We start from the raw sequence: 23,896 nt of genomic DNA, 5'->3' as shown, positions 1-23,896 counted from the left end.
CATGGTGTTGAGGCCAGGAATTCTAAAAGCAGAGGGCTGCAGCAAGAACAGAATTACCAGGCCATTCTATACCTTTGACTGTGGGAAGAGGGGGTATGTGTGTGTGCTTGTGTGTGTGCGTGCACATGCATATCTGTCCCCATGTAGGTGTATGTTTATGCATGTTTCTCTGTGTGTACAAGTCTGTGCACACGTTTCTGTGTCTATGTGTGTGCATACATCTTTGTATGTCCGTGTGTGTGCGTGTGTGTGTGCACATGTCTCCATGTGTGGGTCTGTGGAGAGTCCCTCCTGTGAAGTGATGTGGCTGATAGTTTTTGCTGCACCTAGCTGAAAACAATAAGAAATGTCTTTGGTGGAAAAGCAATCACCCTAGGTCTTCAACTGGTAAACATTCTGGCAGATGAGGGGGCAAAGAAAAGAAGTTACTGGCGAATATCAGAAGTCAAAAGAAGTCAACACTGTAAAATGCGTTATCCCAAATCAGGGTCACTTTGTGTGGTTTCTACAAAGCTCTGGCTTCCTGTTTCCTCTGCTTGCATCTCACTCCCTGTTTTCCTCCTGTCCTCAGACTGCCTTTTGGCATTCAAGACTCACCCTCTTTCTGTTCTGATATGTGCCACCCGTCCCCTCTTGCCTAAGAGTCACTGCAGAGCCTGTCCCCCTTGACTCGTCCTTCCATTCCTTCCTTCCTCGGCCTTCAGGTTCCAGGTGTTCTCTTTAGGGAACTTTTCTTAGCTTCCCCATTGGGCAGGTCCCCCCATGAAAAGCTCTTCTAACACCACGTGCCTCTCCTTCATGTTCTTTCACACGTGACTATTTACATTTATTCAGGTTTGGGATCATGCTGGTCTTTCCCATGTGTATCATATGAGCATGCAGACAGGGAGCGGCTTTTTTTAGGCTTGCTATGTGCCTAGCACAGTGCCTGGTACTTGGTAGTGCCAGGCACATGGATGGATGGATGGATAGACGGATGGATGGATGGGTGAGTGAATCAATAAATGCAGATGTAGTTGTCTAATTGCACTTTCTGGTATCTTGTCTCATTGTTTTTGCCATGGAGCAAAATGGAAACATATTTGGGTTGAAAGTCCCAACTCTCAATGTAGTTCAGCTGGTCATAACCTTTACTCAAGAGAAGCCCAAGTTACTCAGCCTCTGAGATAGAAAAGTGAAGATCCTGGCTTATCTACACAGAGAAGTTCCCTCACTTTGAATCCCACCAGATCTAAGGTAACCACATCTTCTCCAAACCCCAACCTTCCCTTCCTTACATTTCCCTTGATGGAGTAGAGTCGGCATGGTTATCACTATTGCAGTGGTCAAGGCACACTGGATGTGGAATCTAAAAGATTTGGGATCAAGGTTATACCTCGTTAGCTGTGTAACCTTGGTCGAAATTCCTTGTCCTCTCTAGGGCCTCTGTTTCTGTATTAAGAGCATTGTACTAGAGATCAGGGCTCCCCAGATAGTAGTGACTGGCCCACCAACATTATGATTTTTTCCATCTATTTGTGTTCTCTGTACAACTCTTTACTCAACATTTTGTTTTAAAGTGATTTCCCTTCCCTGCCCCCACCCCCGAATTTATACCTTTTATAAAACTGCTGTCCAGGGATGCCTGGGTGGCTTAGTTGATTAAGTATCTGCCTTCAGCTTAGGTCATGATCCCAGGGTCCTTGGATTGAGTCCCGCATTAGGCTCCTTGCTCAGCAGGGAGCCTGCTTCTCCCTCTGCCTGTACTCCGCCTGCTTGTGGTTGCTTGCTCTCTCCCTCTGACAAATAAACAAAATCTTTAAGAAAAATTTAAAAATACTGCTGTCCAATATAAATACAATGTGAGCCACATATGCAATCTCAATTTTTCTAGCAGCCACATTAAGAAAATAAGAAGAAACAGGTAAAATTAACTTTAGCAGTATGTTTTATTTAACTGTATCATCAAAGATGTAATCAACATAAATTATTAATGAGATATTTAATTTTTTTCATATGAAATGTCCAAAGCATGGTATGTATTTTACATTCTGAGCACATTTCTCTATGGATGCTAAATCTTTCAGTGGAAATCTTTGATCTCTGTTTAGATGTCATAAAATATACAGTTGAAAAGAGTAGATTCACATACCCACATTGTTCCAAGTATAAATTTATTTTCCCGCAACTGAACTGAGTATCCAGGCTTAATTGTAAATTAACTGAAGTCAGATTAAAAAAGTCAGTTCCTGAGTTATGCTAGTCAGTTCCTGAGTTATGCTATGTCATGTGCTCTATAGCCACACGAGACTTGGGGTTACTATATTGGACAGCATGGACAAATAACAAACCTGAATCACAAACCCACTTCCCTGCTATAAACAGAAGATATTCTTAAAAATAAATACAGTGATAATACAAGGGTGACCTTACATTTTAGCTAGATTCTGAGCCCTAGGCCTGCTCTGTGTCTGTTAAAAAGAGAGATTTAGCACACATGAAAAGGTGTTAAAGACACTAGCACCAAGATGAAACTTTCCCTTTGATAGAGTCAGAAGGTTTGAGGAAACTAAAAAGAGATTTAATAATGATTTGGCCTGTGCCACCTAAAATAGTCCCACATAAAACAACAATAGCAACAACAAAACCCCTCAAAATCCAGATAATTACTCCGAACTCTAAAGTTTCATAGCCTGTTTCCCCTTTACACCGATCACTTTGATTCCTCAAGAGACCACTAGCAGTGTGACTTTGTAAGAAGGGAACTAAATAAGAGTTGGGAAAGTAAGTTCTGGTTTATTGCCATTCCTAGCTCTGCAACTTTAGGTAAAGTCTCGGTTTCTTCCTGTTAGTGGCAGACACTGGGGCCCCTGCTAGCTATGCATTGCTTTATTTTGTCCATATCATACACCCTGTGGAAAAAGACACTGTTATACTCATTCTGCAGAGAGGAACACTGATGCTCAGAGAAGTTTAAGCAACTTGCCAGAGCTCCACCAATAGGAAGTCACGAGGCTGGAATTTGAATCCAGATCAGTCGGGACCATAAGACCACATCCTAATCCACCATGCTGTCAGGTTTTGAGGGCTCTTCCATTTAAAAAAGAAAAGGTGGATTTGTCTTCCAGGACATTGTCAACATGCAATTTGCGGTACTACTTGGGAGCTCGCTCTTCTAGTCACGCCAAATCCCTGGTTTCCTGACTTGGCATGCTTTTTTTTTTTTTTTTTTTTTTAAAAAAAAAAAGCCACATATTCATTTGGGTCTCCATCTCCTTTACTGCTTGCTCCTCCCCCTAGCATCTTGTTTTTATTCTCCACCCACTGTGACCCCCTTAGCATTTCTTGGTGCTTAATGAAGCTTTACCCACTCTAGAGTTTGTGAATTTGCATCCTGGTGGGCTGTATCAAGCCTGCAGATATGTTTGGTTTGGCTCATGCAGTGCTGGCTTGCATAGTGTTTTTAAAAATTTTCGAATTAGTTGCCAACATTGAAACATTGGGATGTTTCACATAAAAATCTGGATTCCTAGATTTTTGGAAGAATTTGGCAACACTGGACTGGCTGGAGAGGGGAGTGGTGGTGGTGCTTTCTGACCTCCCCCAGTCCCCACTCCTCTCTGTTCTCTGTCACCCTCATTCCTTGTGATTTAGTCCAAGTGTCAGTTGTCAGCTGTCACTGTGTGTGGGCTGCCATTTTTTTACAATAAAGCTAGCCAGTAGTACTGAGTATCACTATCAGTTTCTAGCTATGTGACTATGGGTATCTTAGCATTCTCATCTGAAAAACGGGCATGATTACTATACATGTCTCATGGGGTCAGTGGGGGAATTAAATGAGTTAGTGCCTATAAAATGTTCTGAAGAATCCCTAGCACATAGTAAGTGCAACATACGCCCTAGCAGTAGTTAAGAGGAAAGTGCAGTGGTTTTGGTAAATATGTCTCTATCACTGGGGGTAAATTAGAGAGGCCAAAAGAGCCACAGGCTTTCAGAAACACAGTAGGGAAGCATGATTCTTTGGGTAAGTGAAGCGTTTCTTAAAACTGGGCCACTGTGTGTGCATTTACATTATTTGACTGCTCCTAGCAGGTCTCTGAATTCGAGACACCTGCTTTCCCTTGCCCCCCACATTTCAGGCACCCTCTGCAGGGCTAGCATCCCCTATCAGCATTGCCCACATAGTTCGATCACATGGAGGTTCAGTGGCAGGGTCTACCTACCACTGAAGGTCTGAAGAGAGGTCTCCCTACCTCTCTTCTGTTCATGGTCCTGTATGCAGCATGCAGAGCAATCTTGCTGAGTGCTGGTCAGACCCTTTATCAATTTTAGTTGAAGAAGGTTTCATGTTCTGGACTGACAGTTTTTCTGAGGTTTCACTGAACCTCAGGCACCTCTCTGAGAGGTACCAAATTCCCTAGGCTTATGATGGAATTGATTTAATCCATTGGATAATTCTTTCCTAGTTTTCCAGGGCAAAGAGTTTCATTCCTGGTGGGTGCACTTTGAGTGGAATTGTGCAGTTATGGAAAAGACCTGTATATATAAAGTAATGTTTGGCTTCAGGGGATTTATAAAGTTTGTTGACATGTCAGACAATAAAACAATACTACCTACTATTTATTGAGCTCCCACAATGTTTGAGGGATTGTGAGAAGCCTTTGCATATTTTCTTTGGGATTACCACCACAACAGTGGAAGGCACAGAAGATTAATCACATTTACTGAACTCTTACTCTATTTGAGAGCACACATGTGCCAAGAATGCTGCTACACATTTTTACAATTTCATTTGTTCCTCACAACAACCCTGTGAGATAGGTATTATTATGATCCCATCTCACTGATGAGGCTAAGACACAGAGAGGGTGAGAAATTTGCCCAAGGTCAGAGGCTAGCAGGTAAGGGAGCTAGGATTCAAACCCAGGCAGTTTGGGATTAGAGACCTCTTGATTAATTGCTGAACTTGGCTGCCTGCTTTCTTATAAATGAAAACTGAGGCTCAGAGAGCTGGAGTATCGTATCTGAGATCACACAACACACATGGGTAAGATACAGGATCCAAATCCATGTCCACTCAGTTCCAGTGCAAGGCATTTTATATTCAACCTCAAAAACAGAAATGACCCATGAGTTCACTACAGAAATCACGCAGAGAAATGGACAACATAGCTACTGGTCTGGACCCCAGCCGAGCCAGCTTCCAACATAGCTACTTCATTGGTCTGTGCTTGGGTCTCCAACAAGCAGAGCCCAGCTCTCCCAGGTCTTTGACAGACTTGTAGAGTGAATTACTGCCAGAGCCAAGCCTGGAATCCAGAACTCCTCACGCAGTGCTCTTTCTCCCATTGTTATAACAGGGATTCTAAGGCCCAGTGTGCATAAAGAAGAGCCATACAGGTTAAAGAGGACAATTAAGTGCAGCATGTAGGAACTCTGACATTAGGGTATCCATGTGCTTTTGAAAAGGGCAGCCATTAAATAAATTATGGTAAAATATATAGTGGAATACTATGCAGCTTCATAAAAGAATGAAGAAGCTTTAGTATAACATTATGGATGATTAATATGTTAAGTGAAAAAGAACAAGATGGAGGACAGTGTGTACAATGTGCTCATTTTGAGGAGAGTTAAAGTGTTGAAATCCTTTATTCTTACTTGTTTATGTGTACACTGAAATACTCTGAAAGAACAAATAAGGAACCAAGATACTGACCAACTGTTACCTGTTGATGGGGTGGATTTGGGAATTGATAAACAGGGGAAAGGGATAGTAGGGAGATTTTGCAACGTGTGCCTTTTTATATTTTTAGGTTTTTGAATAATATTAATGTTATTACCTGTATAACATATAATGTGCACACATATGCATGCATGCACACTGCCCAAAAGCAGCTGCATAGGAAAGCAGCCTATTCCTCAGCCACAGCTAGCTATCTGGGAATATGAGCCTAATGTTAGTTTTTCTGGATTTTCAAAGGAACTTGGAAATCTTTTTTTTTTTTTTTTGATTCCAAGTTTTAGTTTCAAATGTTTGTTGCTAATATATAGAAATATGATAGGTTATTGCAAACTAACAGTGTGTCCTGCAGACATGCTGAACTCACTTATTAGTTCTAGGAGCATTTTTTGGTGGAGTCTTTGTGATTTTCTCTGAAGTCAGTGATATCATCTGTGAATAGAAACAGTTTAATTCCTTCCTTCCAGTAAACCTTTTCTTTCTTCTTCTTTCTCAGCTAGAATTTCAGAGAGTGTGATATTTAGTCAGAGTAGCAAGAGCAGATACCCTTGTCTTGCTCCAGATCTTAGAGGGAAAACACTCCATCTTTCAAAATTAAATGTGATGTTAGCTATAGGTTATTTATTGATGCCCTTTTTCAGGTTAAAGAAGTTCCTCTGTGTATTCCTAGTTTGATAAGTTTTTATCATTAATGTTGAATTTTGTCAAATACTTTTTTTGCACCTATTGAGAAAATCATATGGATTTCCTTTTTTAGGTTTTTTAGTATGGTAGAGCATACTGATGATTTTCAAATGTTGAACCAGCCTTGCATTTCTGGTATAAACCCAAGTTTGTCTTGGTTTATTATCATTCTTATATATTCCTGAGTTAGATTTGGTAATATTTTGTTGAAGATTTTTGTGTGTGTGTGTCTGTGTTCACGAAGAATATTGGTCAGTAGTTTTCTAATAATGTCTGGTTTGGTATTAGGGTGAAGCAGGTGTCATAAAACAAGTTGAGAATTTTTCCTTAATTTTTTAAATTTTTAAATGCTGAAAAAAATGACTTACAGAGTGCTGCAGGCAGTGTGTTAAGTGAATAACTCACCACAGCCTCAGAGCAACTCTGTGAGGTATGTGCCATTATTATCATCATCCCATTTTACAGAGGGGGAAGGTGAGGCACAGAGTAGTTAAAGTCACTTACCTAAGGTCACATAGCTTATAAGTAGCAAAACCAGGACTCAGACCCTAGAGGTCTATCAACAGACCGTGTACTTTTAACCTGTTTACTAGATTTTCTCAAAAGATGTTTACAGGTGAATGAGAACACATCTGGAGTGCTCAGTCCATCTTACTGGACCATTTTCCCATTCCTGGTCAACAGCAACTGTAACTACTGTGTGTCCCAGCACTGACTATCTGCCAGGTGACAGACTCATCAACTCCATCTCGCACTGACCCTTACAGGCAGGTATTAACCTGTGCTTTCTCCTGGTTACTGGCTCCCCTACCGGCTGTTGCAGAAATGCTCCTCTCTGCTGGGTGGTGTGTGGTTTCAGGGTATCATCTTCCTTACCTTGTCTCCTTTAACATCCCTGGTGCCTTTTAGAAGGTAAATTTAAAAAATATCTTTCAAATCTCGTTTAATTTTGCAGCTACTCCTTCCTTATCAGCTAGGCTCACCTGTCTTCTCAGCCGCTTCTTCCCCCAGGCATCAGGCTCATCTCTTCCTCCTGCACTGCCTTCTGCTTTTTACAGTTTTGTCCCAGTTGGCCCCATCAGTGTCCCCAACTCTACCTTGTTAGCTTGGCTGGCTTTCTGTATGCATTTTGAAAGATTAGAAACATCTTGCTTACTTAAAAGGAGGAGAAAAGAGACAGAGTTTTAGGAACAGCTGGGACACCAGTTTTTTCCATTGAGCACAACATGAAGAACTGAGGTTAGTTAAAAGAACTTCTGGCAATAATGAAGGCACTGTGGTGGACTTGAAAGAGCAGATGTTTGCACACTGGCGTGTTTGTGTAACTATAGACAAGATGCCCCACATCTCTGAATCTCAGTTTGCTCATCTGTAAAAATGGGTTCAGAGAAATGTACAGATCCCAGGGATGTGTTGGGGATTGAGTGCAATAATGTAAGCATTTAACATAGAAAAAGATCCAGTGTGGAGAAGGCACCAGTAAGTGTTTTCCTCAGTCCAAGTGGTGTGCTAAACCATTTTATATAGACAATCTTATTTAATATACACCATCTATGTGGGTAGTAGATAAAATGAGGTGGGAAAAATTATGGTACAGAAAATTAAGAGTTCTTAAATGGCAGATTTTTAAGAGTTCTTAAGTTCTTAACTGCTAATAGTTCACATTAGGACCCCCTGGGACCCATTCCAGACCAGTTAACTTAGATTGTCTGGGGCCATTCCTAGAGGCAGGGTATTGGACCACATGGCTTTTCCCAAGCTCTTCCTTTCAGTCTAGACACTGAAGGTGGTAAGAAACATCTGTGCTTCTCCCAGTTAGTGACTCCCCTGTTGCCAAACACTCAGCCACTCCCCACCCACCCTTTGGTTTTTACCCATGTTGCCAACCACCCTGTGAAAATTTGGAAATGAGGTGAGTCCACTGCCAGGAAAAGTGATTCAATTAAAATCTCAGTTTTCAACAATATTACCAAGCCCTGTGGCCTGTTACTTCACACCCAGCATAGCTGTGCATCCCGGTCAGTAGCAGAGTAATGAGGGCTTGCTAATTGCTGGTGGCTGGGAGTGGGGAGGGGATACTGTAGTGAGCTCAGCAGGAGTAAGGCGCTGAGCTAAGTGCTTTTCTTGTGGCTCCCAGCCCCTTCTTTGGCTCACATGCCAAGCAGCCCCCTCCTTACCACCAAATCAGCTTCATGATGACCACAACTGCAGCACCACAACAATAATCAGTGTGTGGTGTCGGGCCCTCAGCTGAGTGCTTAACTTGCACCATCTCCGTCAATGTTTTTATTTCTCACCATCATTCAAGGAGTCAGCTGCTTTCCTAATGCCAATTTTACAGATGTAGAAACCGAGACCCAGAGTCACAGAAGGTCCACATGTTAACACCAAGCTCTGCTTCATTCTACAGTCTGCATTCTTGGTTACCAGGACATAATTGTCCCCCTTTATGGGTCTAAGGGAATGACTAAAGGATTTTACCTTTGAACCACCTTGTAAGCCATTAACAAAACCAGCCCATGGTCTTTCCGAAAGCCAAGCCTCTTCAGTCATCCTTTTCCAGAATGCTTGGTCCTTCTGCCTCTACATAAGCTCTGCTTGTGAGCTCCTTGAACTCTGGGACAGCACCTTAGGGATTCCCTGAGATCCCTTAGGCCCCTCTTCAGCACTTGGCACAGAGTAGGTGGTCACTACTCTGTACCCATCAATACCTTCCAAGTATCCATCAATACTTTACAAGTTCTCATCCCAATCCCTCCCTCTTTTAAGTCTCTAAATCCTGGGTTCAGCCTTGATGAGCCTGTGCCTAGCACTGCCTGGCACACAATAGGTTCCAGTGCTGTGGGTCAGAAGGCCCTAGCTGGCATAGGAGTTAGCTGAGCACGTGTGAGGTACCTTGTCTTCCACCTTGAGGTGTTTCAAGGTCTGAGCTTTCCCCTGTTCTGCTCATCCTCATGTTCCTGCTCTGGACCCTTGGAGCCTCCCCTTGTCTTTATGTCTCCATCCCTTAAAGCGTTTTCAGAAGAAAAGCCAGAGACAGTGGCTACTTCAGTCAGCAGAGGAGATGGAGGGGTGAAGGTGGAGGGGTCAGAGTAATTCTGATATGAGAGGTGAAGGGAAAAGGGGGCCTGTCACTTCTCTGGGTCAGTAAGTGTCACCAATAACCAACCTTTTCAAAAACTCAATTCACCTTAAGAGAGCTCTGGGAGAGGCTCAGGAGGGCTGAGAGGGGGAGGTGGGGACTGGACTGAAATCAATTCCTGTTCAAGGTAATTACAGGACACGTGCTGCTGCCCTAGCAGGGCGAATCAGAGGTTGAGCATCTCCCAGGGCAGCCAGAACGATTAGTTAGTAATAAAAACCTCATCACTCGCTGGGAGAGAGGTTTGGTGATTGTAAACTTAGCTTTCTCATGCCTGCCAAAATTTGGGTGCAGGGAGGTTGTAGCATTTATTTAAACAACCTTATCAGGGCCCCTGACCACCAGGTTTAATGTTTTGAAAAGGAAATCTCAGCAAGTCTCTCAGAAATCCAGCTCCCAAGTTCCCAGGATCCTGGGATGCGGAATGACAGAGTAGATGATGCTGTGATTCTAGGCTGTACATTGGATTTTTTTTCTTAGTGATTTCCTTTTTCTCCTCTCTCATCTCCCTGTAAGTGATCTTTAGGAATCTTTTTGCACATAGACTGTCTCAGGGACAATCTGGAAGAAGGGTTTATCTCAAGCTGGGAACCCCAGGAACCCCCTCCCTGCTTCACAAACAGCAAGCACCCCCCCAGCCCCCAGCAGCTCAGCTCTCTTCAGGAATTCAGCACCAGTCTCAGCCACACTTTGGAAAGGATGTTAAGATGTGGGACCAGCTGGACATCCGCAGCAGTCGTCAGCTGCCCAGGGTGGGTAGACAGGGAAGCAAAGCCAGGGAACAGGTATGTCCTCAAGGAGACTGTGACCCCCTGAAGTGGTGGCCTTGGTAGCCTGTGTGTCTCTGGATCCTTGCCCTGGCCAAAGCATGGTTCCAGAGCCAACCTGACCCTTCTTTGCCCGCCTGGAGACCCCCCCCCCCCGTTTGCTTAGGGGATCACAGGGGCTCATCCCTTGCCCCATCCCAGTGGCTCCAGAGAAAGTGTGCGGGGTATCAGTCTCCTGCTTCACCTCAGATCAGGCAGGGACATGCAGTGGGGCAGAGGGGCAGAGGTTTCCTAGGGCTGGGGTGGGTGTGGGAGTGAGTGACAGGAGAAGTGAAGCCCCCCACTAAGCCATCTTTATAGACATGCGGTCAAATCTCATACACAGCCCCCACTGGGCACCGTCAGGGACACGGATCCCTTCAGATGCGCATACAAATACTCCAATCCACGCGCACACTCACACCAACCCGTACTCAAAACATGCCCATCAGCTGCCGCGTACCCTCGTGACACACACACACACACACACACACACACACACACACACAGGAGCAGACAAGAGTCCCCGCCAGGCCACAGCAACTTCCTTTCTCCCAGTCTGGAAATGTCCGCAGTTGCCCTTAAGGCTTAAACTTTTTCAGAGGGAGCGCCAGGGATCGCACAGCGAGCATATCGAGGCCTGGGGGTTCTGGGCAGGGCTGCTTCTCCCTTGGGGCTCTTGGCTTCCTCCCTCTCCCACACACTCCTCACCTGGTAAACCGAGGCACAGCAGAAGGCTGTAGTAGACCACGGGCACGAAGCCCAAGCCGCAGACCGAGCCGGGGGACCAGGACAACGAGCTGTTGGCTACGAGGTGGGCGTGCGTGTGCTCCATGAGCTCGCCCCTCGCTCCCCTAGTCTCCGCGCCCGGCCTGCCAGCCCCGCTCTGGACGCCGGTTCGGTGGTGGCGGCGGCAGAGGCAGCAGCTGGAGCAGCAGCGCCTCTCTTCCCGCAGGACTTGCTCCTACCCTTTGCCGTGGTTCCCTCTGCTCCCTCCGCACCTGCTTGCCTGGAGTCCTGGCACGGCCCTTGTGTAGGGCACAGGGCGCTGGGCGCAGGGACTCGGGAGGGGCTCCCAGAGCTGGTCAGTGCGCCTCCCACCTCGGACCTGCTCGGCTCCCGCCTCGGAGACGGGAAGCTGGGACGCTGCTCCCTGCAGCCAATCAGCAACTGCCTGGACGCGGATGATGGGTGAGGGGGGTTGGATGCACCGGAGGAGGGGGTCCCAGCTGCTTCTTACAGCTCCGGCTTCAGGAGAGCAGTGAGACCTGGGAACCCCAGAGGAAGACCCGAGTGGGAATCGGCTATCCCTTCTCCACCCCCTTGCGGGAGGGGCGTGGTGTGGGTGGGACCTGCTTCTCCTGCATCGGCTCAGTACTCCTCCAGCGTGTCCTCAGTTTGCCTTTCTCGACTCTCCTAGCCACTTCTCTTATCCCTTCCCAGTGCTGTCAGTCCATCTCCATATAGAGGATACTCTACCTAGGGCATGGGGGTAAGAGGAAGCTGTCAGAGGGAGGATGCTCAAGAGTTGTCATTTCTCCTGGGCCAGAGGAGCTGCACTTGAAAGGAAGTGTGCATGCGTCTCAGTGCGTGTGTGATTCTGGGGAAGGCCAGAGGTGGAGTGTCCCTGAGTGGATTGCCTTTGAAGGGGTTACAGGCTGGCTAAGAGAAGCCCGCCACACTGAGACCTTCTGTCAGGAATAAGGATGTTGCAACCATTCACACACATACTCCCCTCCCACTCACACAAAGATACACAATACCCAGTCATGTGGGTGCACTTATGCGGGCACGCGGAGGCCCTCTCATCCCTCACCCAGACACGTGAAAACAGAAGTGCACCCTTATCAACACGCACAAAGACCACACTCACATGACATCCCAGACACACACAAACCCGTGTGGGCATCATCTAGGTGTGGTTTAGTGTTTGAAAGTTGTGTGAAGTATAGGAGAGGTAAGCAGGTGGGACCTAGGCAGCCTTGGAGAGTTGGGGTGAATGGGCACCTCCCTTTTTCTTCGGTGTAGGAGGTTGAAGAGTTCCTAGTGCAGCTCTTCTAGAGGCCACAACAGATTCGGGTAGGGAGAGAAATCAGGGGCTCAAGACAGCATGTGTGAGAATTAGATTCTGTAGAAATACATAGGAGAGGCATTTCCAGGGGCTGGGTGTAGCTGCTTCCAGTTAGTGCAAGAGCATGTGATAGCTCTGAGAAGCCTAAGGCCCCTTTCTGTTCTGCCCCCCCCCCCCCAACATTCATTCCGGGGGAGAAGGAACTGGCTTGGGCTTTCTGCAGCCTCTTTCAGGTTTCCTAAGATGGAGGAGACCCCTGCTTTTTCCTGCCCAGCAAAGGGCATGTGTCCATTCCCCATCATTGTTAGGGGCTCCCCAAGACAGGCACTGGGGGTGGGGGTGGTAGTAAACTCCGGTGAAGCCAGGGCCAGGCAGTCTGCAGAAGGGAGGGATCTGCTGGGTCTGACTGGGTCTGTGGTGAACAGAGAGGCTTGTGGTCCCCTAAAGGGACAGATTATTAAAGAGAGTCATGTGGGTCTGATGAGCACAGGTCTGATATCCCAAGCCAAGGTGGATATTGAAATTTTGTTGTGAACTCTCTCTGTGACTCTCTCTGTGACTACCCTGAACAAAAACAAAACAGAAACTCCACTGTATTGATAAATAAAGCAGTATCATTGTAGAGGTTCAATAAATAATGATTCAAAAACCCTGTAGACTTGTCTGTAGGCAACCCAACTGAGATGAGAAGCTGGGGCTAAGAGGGGGAGTGTGGTTTGACTAAGCTCCCCAATCTATTCAGGGACCTCTCAACATTGTGACTCAAGGATAATGCCTCAGGGCTTTTGCCCTGGCTATTCCTAAACAGTCCTATTTAAAATTGAAATCTTGGGGCACCTCAGTGGCTCAGTGGGTTAAGCCTCTGCCTTCAGCTCAGGTCATGATCTCAGGGTCCTGGGATAGAGCCCCGCATCGGGCTCTCTGCTCAGCAGTGAGCCTGCTTCCTCCTCTCTCTGCCTGTATCTCTGTCTACTTGTGATCTCTCTCTCTCTCTGTCAAATAAATAAATAAAATCTTAAAAAAAAATTGAAATCTCTACTACTACCCTCCAACATGCTCACTTCCTCTGCCCACCCCCCCCCCCCCCACTTAACTTTTCTCCATCGTGCTCAGCACCATGGTCATACCACATGCAGTCTATTTAATTAGTTGGTTTCTTACCTGTTTCTGTTCTCAGAGGGGCAGGGCCTTTTGTCTGTTTTGTTCACAGTTGCATCACCACCTTCTGTACTGTGCCTGCATATTGTAGACTCTTAGTAAACATAGAAAGAATGGAAGGCCCCAGCACCCGTTGATCTAGGACATGTGGGACGTGGGGAGATGAGTTTATCTTTGTCTCTCTTTGCAGGCCAGACTGTCAGAATGTGGGATGCTGTGAGGGTTGGGGGGCATAGTCTCAGATTTAGCTTGTAATTATCATGTCTGACTAGCCACTCTGAAAATGATTTGTGTGGTTTGGATTATGGGGATCTAGTTAGAAATTCTTTATAAGGCTGCCTCGATGGCTCAGTTGGTTAAGTGACTGCCTTCAGCTCCAGTCATGATCCTGGAGTCCCAGGATCAAGTCCCGAGTTGGGCTCCATGGGGAGTCTCCTCTCACTGACCTCCCCTCTCACTCACTCTCTCTCAAACAAATAAATAAAATCTTTATTAAAATAAAAAAGAAACTCTTTATAAAACTAGAAACTTGGCTGGGCATAGGAACAAGGCTGCATGGGGAATCTTGAGGGACCTTATTTTTTGGTGAGCCTCTATTTCCCCATCTATAAAACGGGGATGAAAGAAACCAGGGGTATACCTTGTTTCCAAGATACTGGACAGGATGGGAGGCAGTAGAGAGGTGGGAACAGTATAGACTGTGATCTGGAGAATGGGGGAATTGAATGGGGTGCTCAGCTGGCTCCATGGAGAACCTTGGCAGCCTGTCAAGGTCATAGTTTGCTGGGAAATGGATGGTTAGAAGAGAAGAACTTTAAGATCCTAGGTCAGGCTTTTAGTCCTGGGAAGGGACAGGTTGAGTCAAGAACAAAGTCTGTTTAATTTTGCTCAAGGGCTGAGCCACTTGACTGGCTCTGTAAGATGAGCATCAACTGTGGTTAGCTAAATTCATTCACTTATTCTCTCAGCAGACTTTTACTGAACACTTAAAATGTGTGTTGATCAGGACCTGCTGCATCATTGCAGGGCCTAATGCAAAAATGAAAATACAGGGCTTCTTGTTCAAAAATTGAGAATTTTAGAGTGGCAGTAGCAGAGCATTAAACCAAGCTTTGGAGCCCTATTAAGTATGGGGCCATGTGTGCCTGTACAGGTCACACACCCATGAAGCTGGTCCTGATTAAGATACAGAGGTGGGAAATAAAAGTTAACATTTACTAGGTAGGGGTTTTATGATGAGACAGCTGTGTCTTAACTCATTACCTCCTCACGATAACACTAGAAGGAAGGTACAATTACTAGCTCAATTTTATAGGCGAGGAAACCAAGGCACAGAGAAGTTCAGTAAATTGCTCAAGTTCAGCTGACTGGGATTAGGTCCAAGGTAGTCTGACTCCAGAGCCTGTGCTGGAACCACTTCCACTTAGTGAAAGGATAGGCGTACAAGAGGAACCTGTCACACTGTGATATAGGCCCCATGGGACTCAAGGACAGGGACTTCATCTGTCTTTTCTGCTGTATCCCCTGTTGCAAGGACATACCTAGTGCCAGGTGGATGAACAGAAATCAATCTTAAATGAGTAAGTGAATTAATATAATAAATATATACGAGTAATGTTAGAGGAAGGAGTTGAAAATTCAAATGCCTATTAGTCTGGACATGTAATAAACATGAATGAGACAGAACTACTTATTGCATATTCTTTACTTCCATAAAGAAATATGCTGTCTCCCATTTTCCTGGAAACACTTGGGCCTCTTGGTCTCGCTTCCACTTTTCTACCATTTGATGGAGGCAGTGGTCTAAAGGAATAATTCTTTACTCTAGGAAAAGTGGAAACACAAACATAAATTGCAAAGGTGTGGTGGGGACTGTACAGATTAGAAGTATGTGCTAGCCACTGTACTGAGTTCTGGATATATAGATGTTTTAGGAAGTTGACATGGTCTCTGATTTCCTGAATCTTAAATGTAAGACCTAGGCATGAATCAGTTCATCTGAAACACACACACATGCACACACACAGAGTTCTAAACTTGGATAAGTGCTATCAAGAAGAAAATCAAATGGGGAATGCTTGGGTAGCTCAGTCGGTTAAGGATCTGCCTTTGGCTCAGGTCATGATCCCAGGGTCCTGAGTTCGAGCCCCACATCAGGCTCCCTATTCAGCTCTGAGCCTGCTTCTTCCTCTCCCTCTGCCTGCTGCTCTCTCTGCTTGTGTGTGTTCTCTCTCTCTCTTTCAAATAAATGAATGAGATCTTTAAAAAAGAAAAAGGAACGAGAGAACATGTATCAGTGAGATCTGATATAGTCTGGCAGTCAGGGAAGGCTTCTCTCAGGTAGTGATATTTGAATCTTAGGTGAAAAGTGAAGGACGAGTAAGGGTTAATTAGGTAAAGGGATGTGGAGCTGGGGTTAGGGGGGCATCCGCAGTCAGAGGAAAGAGCAAGTGCAAAGGCCCTGGGGTGTGATAGAGAAGGACTCTTTGAAGAACTAGAAGACCAGGGAGGCTGGGGTGCAGTGATTGGGGGTGGGCGGTGCATGGAGCTGGATGTGGTTGGAGAATGGGAGGGGCCTTGCAGCCTGTGTCAAGGAGTTTTGTCTTATCCATAGTTTAAAGCAGGGGAGTCCCATGATTAGATTTGCATTTTAAAACATTTGCTTTGTCAGGGAGGTGGAGGATTGATGGAAGGGAGGCAAGAACAGAGGTGGGAAGACAAGTTACAAGGCTGTCAGGTTGGACATGTGAGAAATGATTGCGGTTTGGACTAGGGCAGTATTGGTGGAGTGGACTTAATCCCGGAAGCTCAGAGAGTAGTGCATGAAGAGAGTGGGGAGAAGGAAGGAGTGGGAAAGAGAGATGGAGAGAGAGAGACACACACACCCACACACAGAGACAGACAGGAAAAGAAAAAAGAAAGAAACAGAGATACGGAGAGAAGGCACAGTGAGGATGGGTGAATAGACTGATTAATAGGGAGGGAGACATATGCAGTGATTGTGACTGAGGTGGTTCTGGATGGTAAGGTTGGTGAAAGGGACTTGGAGCTCCCTAGGACCTCACTGCTGACCCATTTTGTGCCCCAACCTCCCACAAGAGTGTAACTTGTCCTTTGGTTTCTCCTTACTTTTTAAGGCTCCGCTAAAGGGTTGCCTCATACCCTAAGGTACCCCCAACCTCCCTGACACTGACACCCATCTTCTCCATCACTTACCACATTGTGTCCCTGATTGAGGGTTACCTCTGCTTCCTGGATTCAGATCACCTCGTGGGCAGGGTAAGTTTCCCACCTCTTTGAATCTTCAGTTCAGAACCTAACTGCACTGTATATAGTGTACCTGTTAACAGTTGAGGCCTTGAACCCAGACTTAGGTGTGAATTCCTAGTAACTGTAGTCCCCAGGACTCTGTTTTAATTGAAATTGTTAGGAAAAAAAGCTATTTAGTTTTTAAAAAGGAATGTATTAATCCTTATAACCAAAAAATCCAAAAGTTGGCTGGACTTTAGGCCTGGCTGGATCCAGGAGCAAAAATTACCCACCCCCTTCTGCCTGTGGGCTCTTCTTTTCTTTGGATTAGTTGCATTCTTAAGCAACTTCTTACAACATCATAAAAAAGTTGGATACCAACATCCCTGCATTTATCCTATTGGGTTAGTAACCTGAGTTGTGAGGAAATTTCAGTGTGAGTCCTGGGGAAGGCTCTCAATGGACTACCCAGACCCATGCACCCATCTCAGCTAAACTCACCGTTTGAATTGGGTTTCTTTCTTTCTTTCTTTTTTTTTTAAAAATATTTTTATTTATTTATTTGACAGACAGAGATCACAAGTAGGCAGAGAGGAAGGCAGAGAGAGAGGAGGAGGCAGGCTCCCTGCTGAGCAGACAGCCCTATGCGGGGCTCGATCCCAGGACCCTGGGATCATGACCTGAGCCGAAGACAGAGGCTTAAACCCACTGAGCTACCCAGGCACCCATTGAATTGGATTTCTGTAGCCAACCAGAACTGCATTAATTGGCCAGGTGGGGCTTATGGGCCCAATGATGGAGCCAAGAGAAGGGATCAGTTCTTCCCAAACCACCTGGATTGACTACGAGAGGAGGTGGATCATATAGTCAAAGGAAACATGGCATTTTGTAACAGGAGAAATGAGAGAATAGATGTTGGGCAGGCAAAGCAACACATGTCTGCAAGCTGAGTTCAGCCTGTGGGATGCCAGTTTGCTAATCCTCTGTTAGAGATAGGTCACATATTTTATTTTATTTTCAGTTATCTATTTAGTTAAAAGATAGACTTCATTTCTAAAAAAAGAATGAAAAAATAGACTTTAATTTTTAGAGTATTTTTAGGTTCACGGCAAAATTGAGTGGAAAGTACAGAGATTTCCCATATAACCTCTGCCCCACATATGCCAGACCCCCTCGTTATCAGTGTCCCCCAGCAGAGTGGTACATTTGTCATAATGGACGAACCTACACTGATGCATCATTATCATCCAGCATCCCTGATTTACATTAGGGTTCACTCTTGGTGTACATTCGTGGGTTTGGACAAAATATGTAAGGACATGTATCCACCATGACAGCATCACAAAGAGTAGTTTTGCTCCCCTAAAAATCCTCTGTGCCTTACCCATTCATCCTTTCTTCTCCTTAATGCCTGTGTTTTATTTTTTATGTCAGAAATGCTCTGTATGTGCACCATAAACAGATACTGAACTCTGGTTAGGAGCATGCATGCTGAAGCTCAGAGGTGAAGTGTCCTATTGTGTGCCACTAACTATGAAGTGTACCAAAAATCAAATGGATTGTTAGGTAGGCAAAAGAATGGTTACATATATGTTAACCCAAAGAGATCTTAATAGTAGAATCTAGGTCATGGGTAAATGAGTCTTTGCTATAAAATTCTTTCAGTTTTGGTGTATCCTTGAAAATTCTTGTAGTAAAATACAGGAAAAAATATCTTGTGTACTGTGTCTTGGGCACATTGGTTATTACAAGCTATTGTCAAAACCAACAGCTTCTGTTGGTGTTGCACTTCTTTACAAAATTCAGTCTTGGAAATAGTTGCAGAAGACAATTCCTTCCCTGCTATTAGGCTGTCAAAATAGTACCTGACATTTCCCCTGATGCTTCGGTTCTTCCCTGACCTTGGCCAGTTTTGCTGGAGTTTTGACCAGTTTGTCTTTGTCTGCAGACTCTTGTTTGCTTTCCAATAAAAACTGTAGCATTGCATTTCTCTGCGTGTTTGTTTTACTCCACGTGCATGGTTTGGATGTCTAGTTGAGCTGCTGAGAATCCATCCATGCCAGTGCTCCTTGCAACAACCATTCATTACAGTTCTTTGAGGGCCATGTCAGTTCTTACAGAATTTGGATAAAGTCTTTTGTTGCTTGCCACTGATCTGTTGAAGAGGTCATGGACTGCCACAGAGCAGGAAGAGGATATTTCCACAGATGTATGCCTCTCTCTCCCCTGCATCCCTGTGGAGGAAGAAAGGGTCCATGTTGCATTTCACATGGGCAAATTTCATCAAGAGGCGAAGAATGAAGATAAGGTGAAGGAAACAGGAACTTTGCCTGAGAGGAAGAAGGGGGGGAGGGTCAGGGCAGTGTGTATGTGTGTGGACATGTGTATACGTGTATATGTGTTTGTATGTGTGTGTGCACACATGCATCACACACATCTGTGTGTGTCTGCATATGTGTTTTGTGTGGGTACACCTGTGTGGAAGCTTGAGGGTGGTGTAATTGACCAGGAGGTTGAAGCATGAGGAAAACAGTCTTTTCTCTCTGGTTCAGAGAGACCCAGGAGACTCATGAGTATCTTTTCAGACTCACTTTGCTCCTTTCCCCTTACCCAACAAGAGTGATTTGGGGGAGAGTGAGAGAAGAAGGATAGATGGATGGAAAGAGTGAGTGAATTGGGGGAGAGGAGAAGAGAAGAGAGAGGGGAGCTGGAGGAAAGAAATAAAACCATTCTCACCAAACTACCTGTCTCTTACCAGGCAGGGAAACATGTAATGGCGTAAAGTATTCAGTGGGTGACATGTTGTGATAATTTGAGCATTTACGTAATCGCTGGGCAGTAGTTATTTCATATTCAGGAGATGTGCAGAATCTTATTCTTCTTCCCAGCAGGTCTTGATTTCCTTTTGGAGAGTGCACCTCTCTACCTGGTGTGGTCTCAGAGCAAATTTAGGTGCCTGCTGCTCATTTACAGAAGCTGAAGGGGCCACATTCTCTGACTCAGGACTGTTGGGGTGGAAGGGCAGGTGTCTTAAACTTGGCCAATAGATTCTGTCTTCTGGGGCCCAGAATCTTGAATGAGTGAAACAAGAGCAGGAGAAGAGTTTAGGTTTCATTCATCTCCATAAGGGCTGTCCAGCAGGACTCAGTTGCTCTGGGGCCATTGTTTCTTGTTACTTGCCTGTTCTCGTATCTATGGTTCCCTGTTTCGCAGTGAGCCCTCAAGTTATCTCTTCACTCCCATACCCATAGCAGTATAATTCATAATCCCCAAGATGTGGTCACAGTCGCAATGTCTATTTATGGGTGAATGGATAAAGTATAGTATATTCATACAGTGGAATATTATTCAGCCTTAGAAAAAAGGGAATCTTGTCATATGTGACAACATGGGTAAACCTTGAGGACATTATACTGAGATAAGTCAGTCACAGAAAGATAAATACTACCTGATTTCTCTTCCACAAAGTATCTAAAATAGCCAAACTAATGGAAGCAGAGAGCAGAAAGGCTATTGCCAGGAGCTAGGGGGGTGGGGGATCGGAGAGTTGCTGCTCGAGGAGCATCAGGTTTCAATTATGCAAGAGGAATAAGTTCTTGAAATCTTACCTTTAATGTCATGCCTGTAGTTAACAGTGTTGTATTAAACACTTAAAATTTTAAGTTAAATGTTCTTACTACAAATTTTTAAAAATTAAAAAAGCCCCAGGGGCACCTGGGTGGTTCAGTGGGTTGAGTCTCTGACTTCGGCTCAGGTCTTGATCTCAGGGTCCTGGGATCGAGCCCCACCATCAGGCTCTCTCTGCTCGGAGGGGCGCCCGCTTCTCTCTCTCCGCCTGCCTCTCTGCCTACTTGTGATCTCTCTCTGTCTGTCAAAGTGAATAAATCTTAAAAAAAAAATAAAAACAACCCATGGTCTAGATAAGGCTATGTAGAGAGGTGAGGAGTACTTCTCCTAAAGAAGAAAAGAAAAAGAAAAAAAACCCTCCCTTTTGTTTAAGTTAGGATTCTGTTGCTGGCAATGCAAAGACATGCATTGCTGGCAATGCAAAGACATGCATTGCTCCATCAGTGATCTTTGCTGTCATTACAGTAACACTTCAAATATGATAGAACTTTACTTTTGACAGATACAGCCATGTACACCATTTTATTTTAATCCTCATTATTACCTGTGTGAAGTGGTCAGAGCTTAATTAGCTCTTCTCACACATAGGAAATTCATGGCCTGAGAGAGCAGAGTGCCCACACGATTACCTAGTGTTTGAGAATTGCGATACCCACAGAGATGATTCTGTCCAATTCCTACATTTTACAGCTGAGAGAATTGAGGTCCCGGGAAGTTAAGTGAGGTGCTCATGGTCACACACTGTATCACAGCTGGAACTCCTTAGTCTCATGCCACTCCCTGCAAAATTGACAATTGGTTCCAGAAGGGACATTAACTTGTTGTTGACATCATGTCTATATGTTGTGTGAGTAAAAAAGTTACCAAATACCATTTTCCTCTAATTTGTGTAATTTCAGAGGCCAGGAATTCTTATACACCGTATAACATCTAGAACAGATACTCGGGTTGTCAAACTGGAAGATGAGAGAAGGTTTGAATATTCTTTCTAGCTAGGTCATCATGAGAACATTCCCCCCATCCTGGAGCCTTTCTTTCTTTCTTTTTTTTTTTTTCTCCCAGCCACTACATTCCAACTGCTGAAAAGTTCAATTTTCTTTAAGAGCCTCAGAAATAGTCCTAAGAGGAAGGCATGGGGTATTAAGAGCAGTGAGAGTGAAGGTACTTACCAGAATCTTCCCCGCAGGGATAAAACATTGAAATGTACAGAAAGCATGACTCATCAATGTACAGATAAGGCTGGTTCTGCGAAGCAGCAACGGAGACTGAAGCAGAGCAGCTAGAAAGGCCAGCAGGTAGGCAATCTAAGTGGCTGGGCCAGACTAGGTGGGGGGCAGAGGAATGAACTGTCCTGCTCAGGAAAGTTTCAGAATGTCCTGAAAACCTGAGCACCAAAGACTGTCTTCCCTGGAACGGCAGTGTCATCCCCTGGACTCTGCATTCTTGATCTAAGAGACTAATTTACAGTGCAACATTGGATCCTAGTACCACTCTGCCTCTCTATAGCTGATGCTGTGAGAAGAGAAGCTGCAGGAGGCTTAGAGAGAGATTTTAGTATTTAGATTTAGTATTTTAGTATTCAATATTCAATATTCAGGTGATGGTCAGTCATATATGTGATAGCTAATTTTTTAAGGCCAGCAGTCACTGGAGCCTTCTCCAGAGATGCATAGGAGGCTTTCCCAGGTTGAAAACTTCAGTTCTGGAAGCAAACATTGTGATCAGTTAGCATGGTGAGACTTCAGATTTTGCAGCTAGGTAGAACTGGGTTGAAGAGGCCTGTGTGACTTTGGCTGGGTCACTTTTCCTGTCTGCGTCATAGGTTCCAGCATGTAAGCTAGAGATAAAAATGGCATCTACCTCATAGGGTTGCTATTAGGATAAATGAAATAAATCCATACTTCCTGAAATTTAGCGATTTGAGTACCGTGTGCATGATTTTTACCACTCGTACTATTATTGTCATGATATTGCTCTTTAATTAGAGATTTAAAATTTATTTTAAAATTAATTTTTATCATGTAGAAGCAGACTCGTTTCTCTTGTTCTATAAAAAAGGGAAACCATTTAAAGAATCATGGGGTGAAAAAAATGAATGTCATTAAAATTCTAGCTAGAACTGTAGCCTGCCAAGGCTCTAAGACTTGTTCATTCTTTGTTGAAAAGAGAGATTAGCAAGTGGTAGAGAGGCGTTAAAGACATGCTAGCACCCACTTGAGACTTTCCCTTGATGTAATTAGAAAGATGGGAAAGGGATGAACTGTTCACCATGTGATTCAACGTTATTTAATACTGGGTCTAGGAACCCTTAAAATTATATCCTCCATGGTCTCTTGTCTTAGTCTGTTCAGGCTGCTATAACAGAATACCTCAGAGTTTATAAACCACATAAACTTATTTCTTGTAGTTCTGGAAGCTGAAAAGTCCGAGATCAGGGCCAGCAGATTTGGTCCGTGGCTGGTGATAGGTTACTTCCTGGTTCATGGCCAGAGCCTTCTCACCGAGTCCTCACATGGTGGAAGTGGCTAGGGACCTGTGTGGGGTCCCTTTCATTAGGCCATTAATCCCATTCATGAGGCTCCACCATCATGACATCTCCACCTTCCAAAGGCCATACCTCTTAACACCATCATCTTCAGGGGTTAGGATTTCAACATATGAATCTAGTATATGAGGGGGTGCACAGCATTCAGACATAGCATCTCTTGTGACTATATTTGGGAAACACTGCAGCAACATATGCATCTTGCATAGTGCTTGGCCCATAGGATGCATTTACTCTTTTTCCCTTGTCTTTTGTCATTGTTGCTTTTTAAGTGACTGTTGGGAGTTTCAAGCATGGTAGCAGCATTTTCAGGGCTGAATATACCTTTTTTTTTTTTTTTTTTAATCAGTTTTCAGGGTTGGTTTGATTTTTGAAAGGTGGATGGGAAATTTGTTCTCAGTTTAAAATGCAGGTCAGAACCCATGGCGCTATAGGGTATTTTCTGGTCTAAATGTAGCATTATAGGTCAAAATCTGTCATAGCAGGAAGGGGAAAAAAGTAAAACTTTTTTTAAAGACTTCATTCATTCATGACAGTGAGAGAGGGAACTCCACAAGACCAGAGGAGCTGGAGAGGGAGAAGCAGGCTCTGTGCTCGAGCCTGATATGGGGCTCCATCCCAGGACCCTGGGATCATGACCTGAGCTGAAGGGAGCCACTTAACTGATTGAGCCACCCAGGTGCCCCAGAAACTTCTATTTTTATTTATTTATTTTTTAAAGATTTTATTTATTTGACAGACAGAGATCACAAGTAGGGAGAGAGGCAGGCAGAGGAGAGGAAGGGAAGCAGGCTTCCCGCTGAGCAGAGAGCCCAACACAGGGCTCGATTCCAGGACCCTGGGATCACGACCTGAGCCAAAGGCAGAGGCTTAACCCACTGAGCCACCCAGCCGC

The 23,896-nt window shown here is 44.8% G+C and overlaps 1 protein-coding gene across 1 annotated transcript in view; it reads right to left on the bottom strand.

Moving 5' to 3' along the window:
* Positions 1-11,617, bottom strand: part of GPR139 (G protein-coupled receptor 139) — a 40,062-nt gene extending 28,445 nt beyond the window's left edge. Inside the window, exon 1 of the mRNA XM_032328128.1 lies at positions 11,063-11,617. Within this exon, the coding sequence (XP_032184019.1) occupies positions 11,063-11,186 (124 nt within the window). The 5' untranslated portion in view covers positions 11,187-11,617. The remainder of the gene's footprint in view (positions 1-11,062) is intronic.
* Positions 11,618-23,896: the final 12,279 nt, after the last annotated feature.

The sequence above is a fragment of the Mustela erminea genome, chromosome 20 (genome assembly GCF_009829155.1).
Source record: "Mustela erminea isolate mMusErm1 chromosome 20, mMusErm1.Pri, whole genome shotgun sequence".
NCBI lineage: Eukaryota > Metazoa > Chordata > Mammalia > Carnivora > Mustelidae > Mustela > Mustela erminea.
This window is presented reverse-complemented; position numbering and strand designations above follow the sequence as displayed.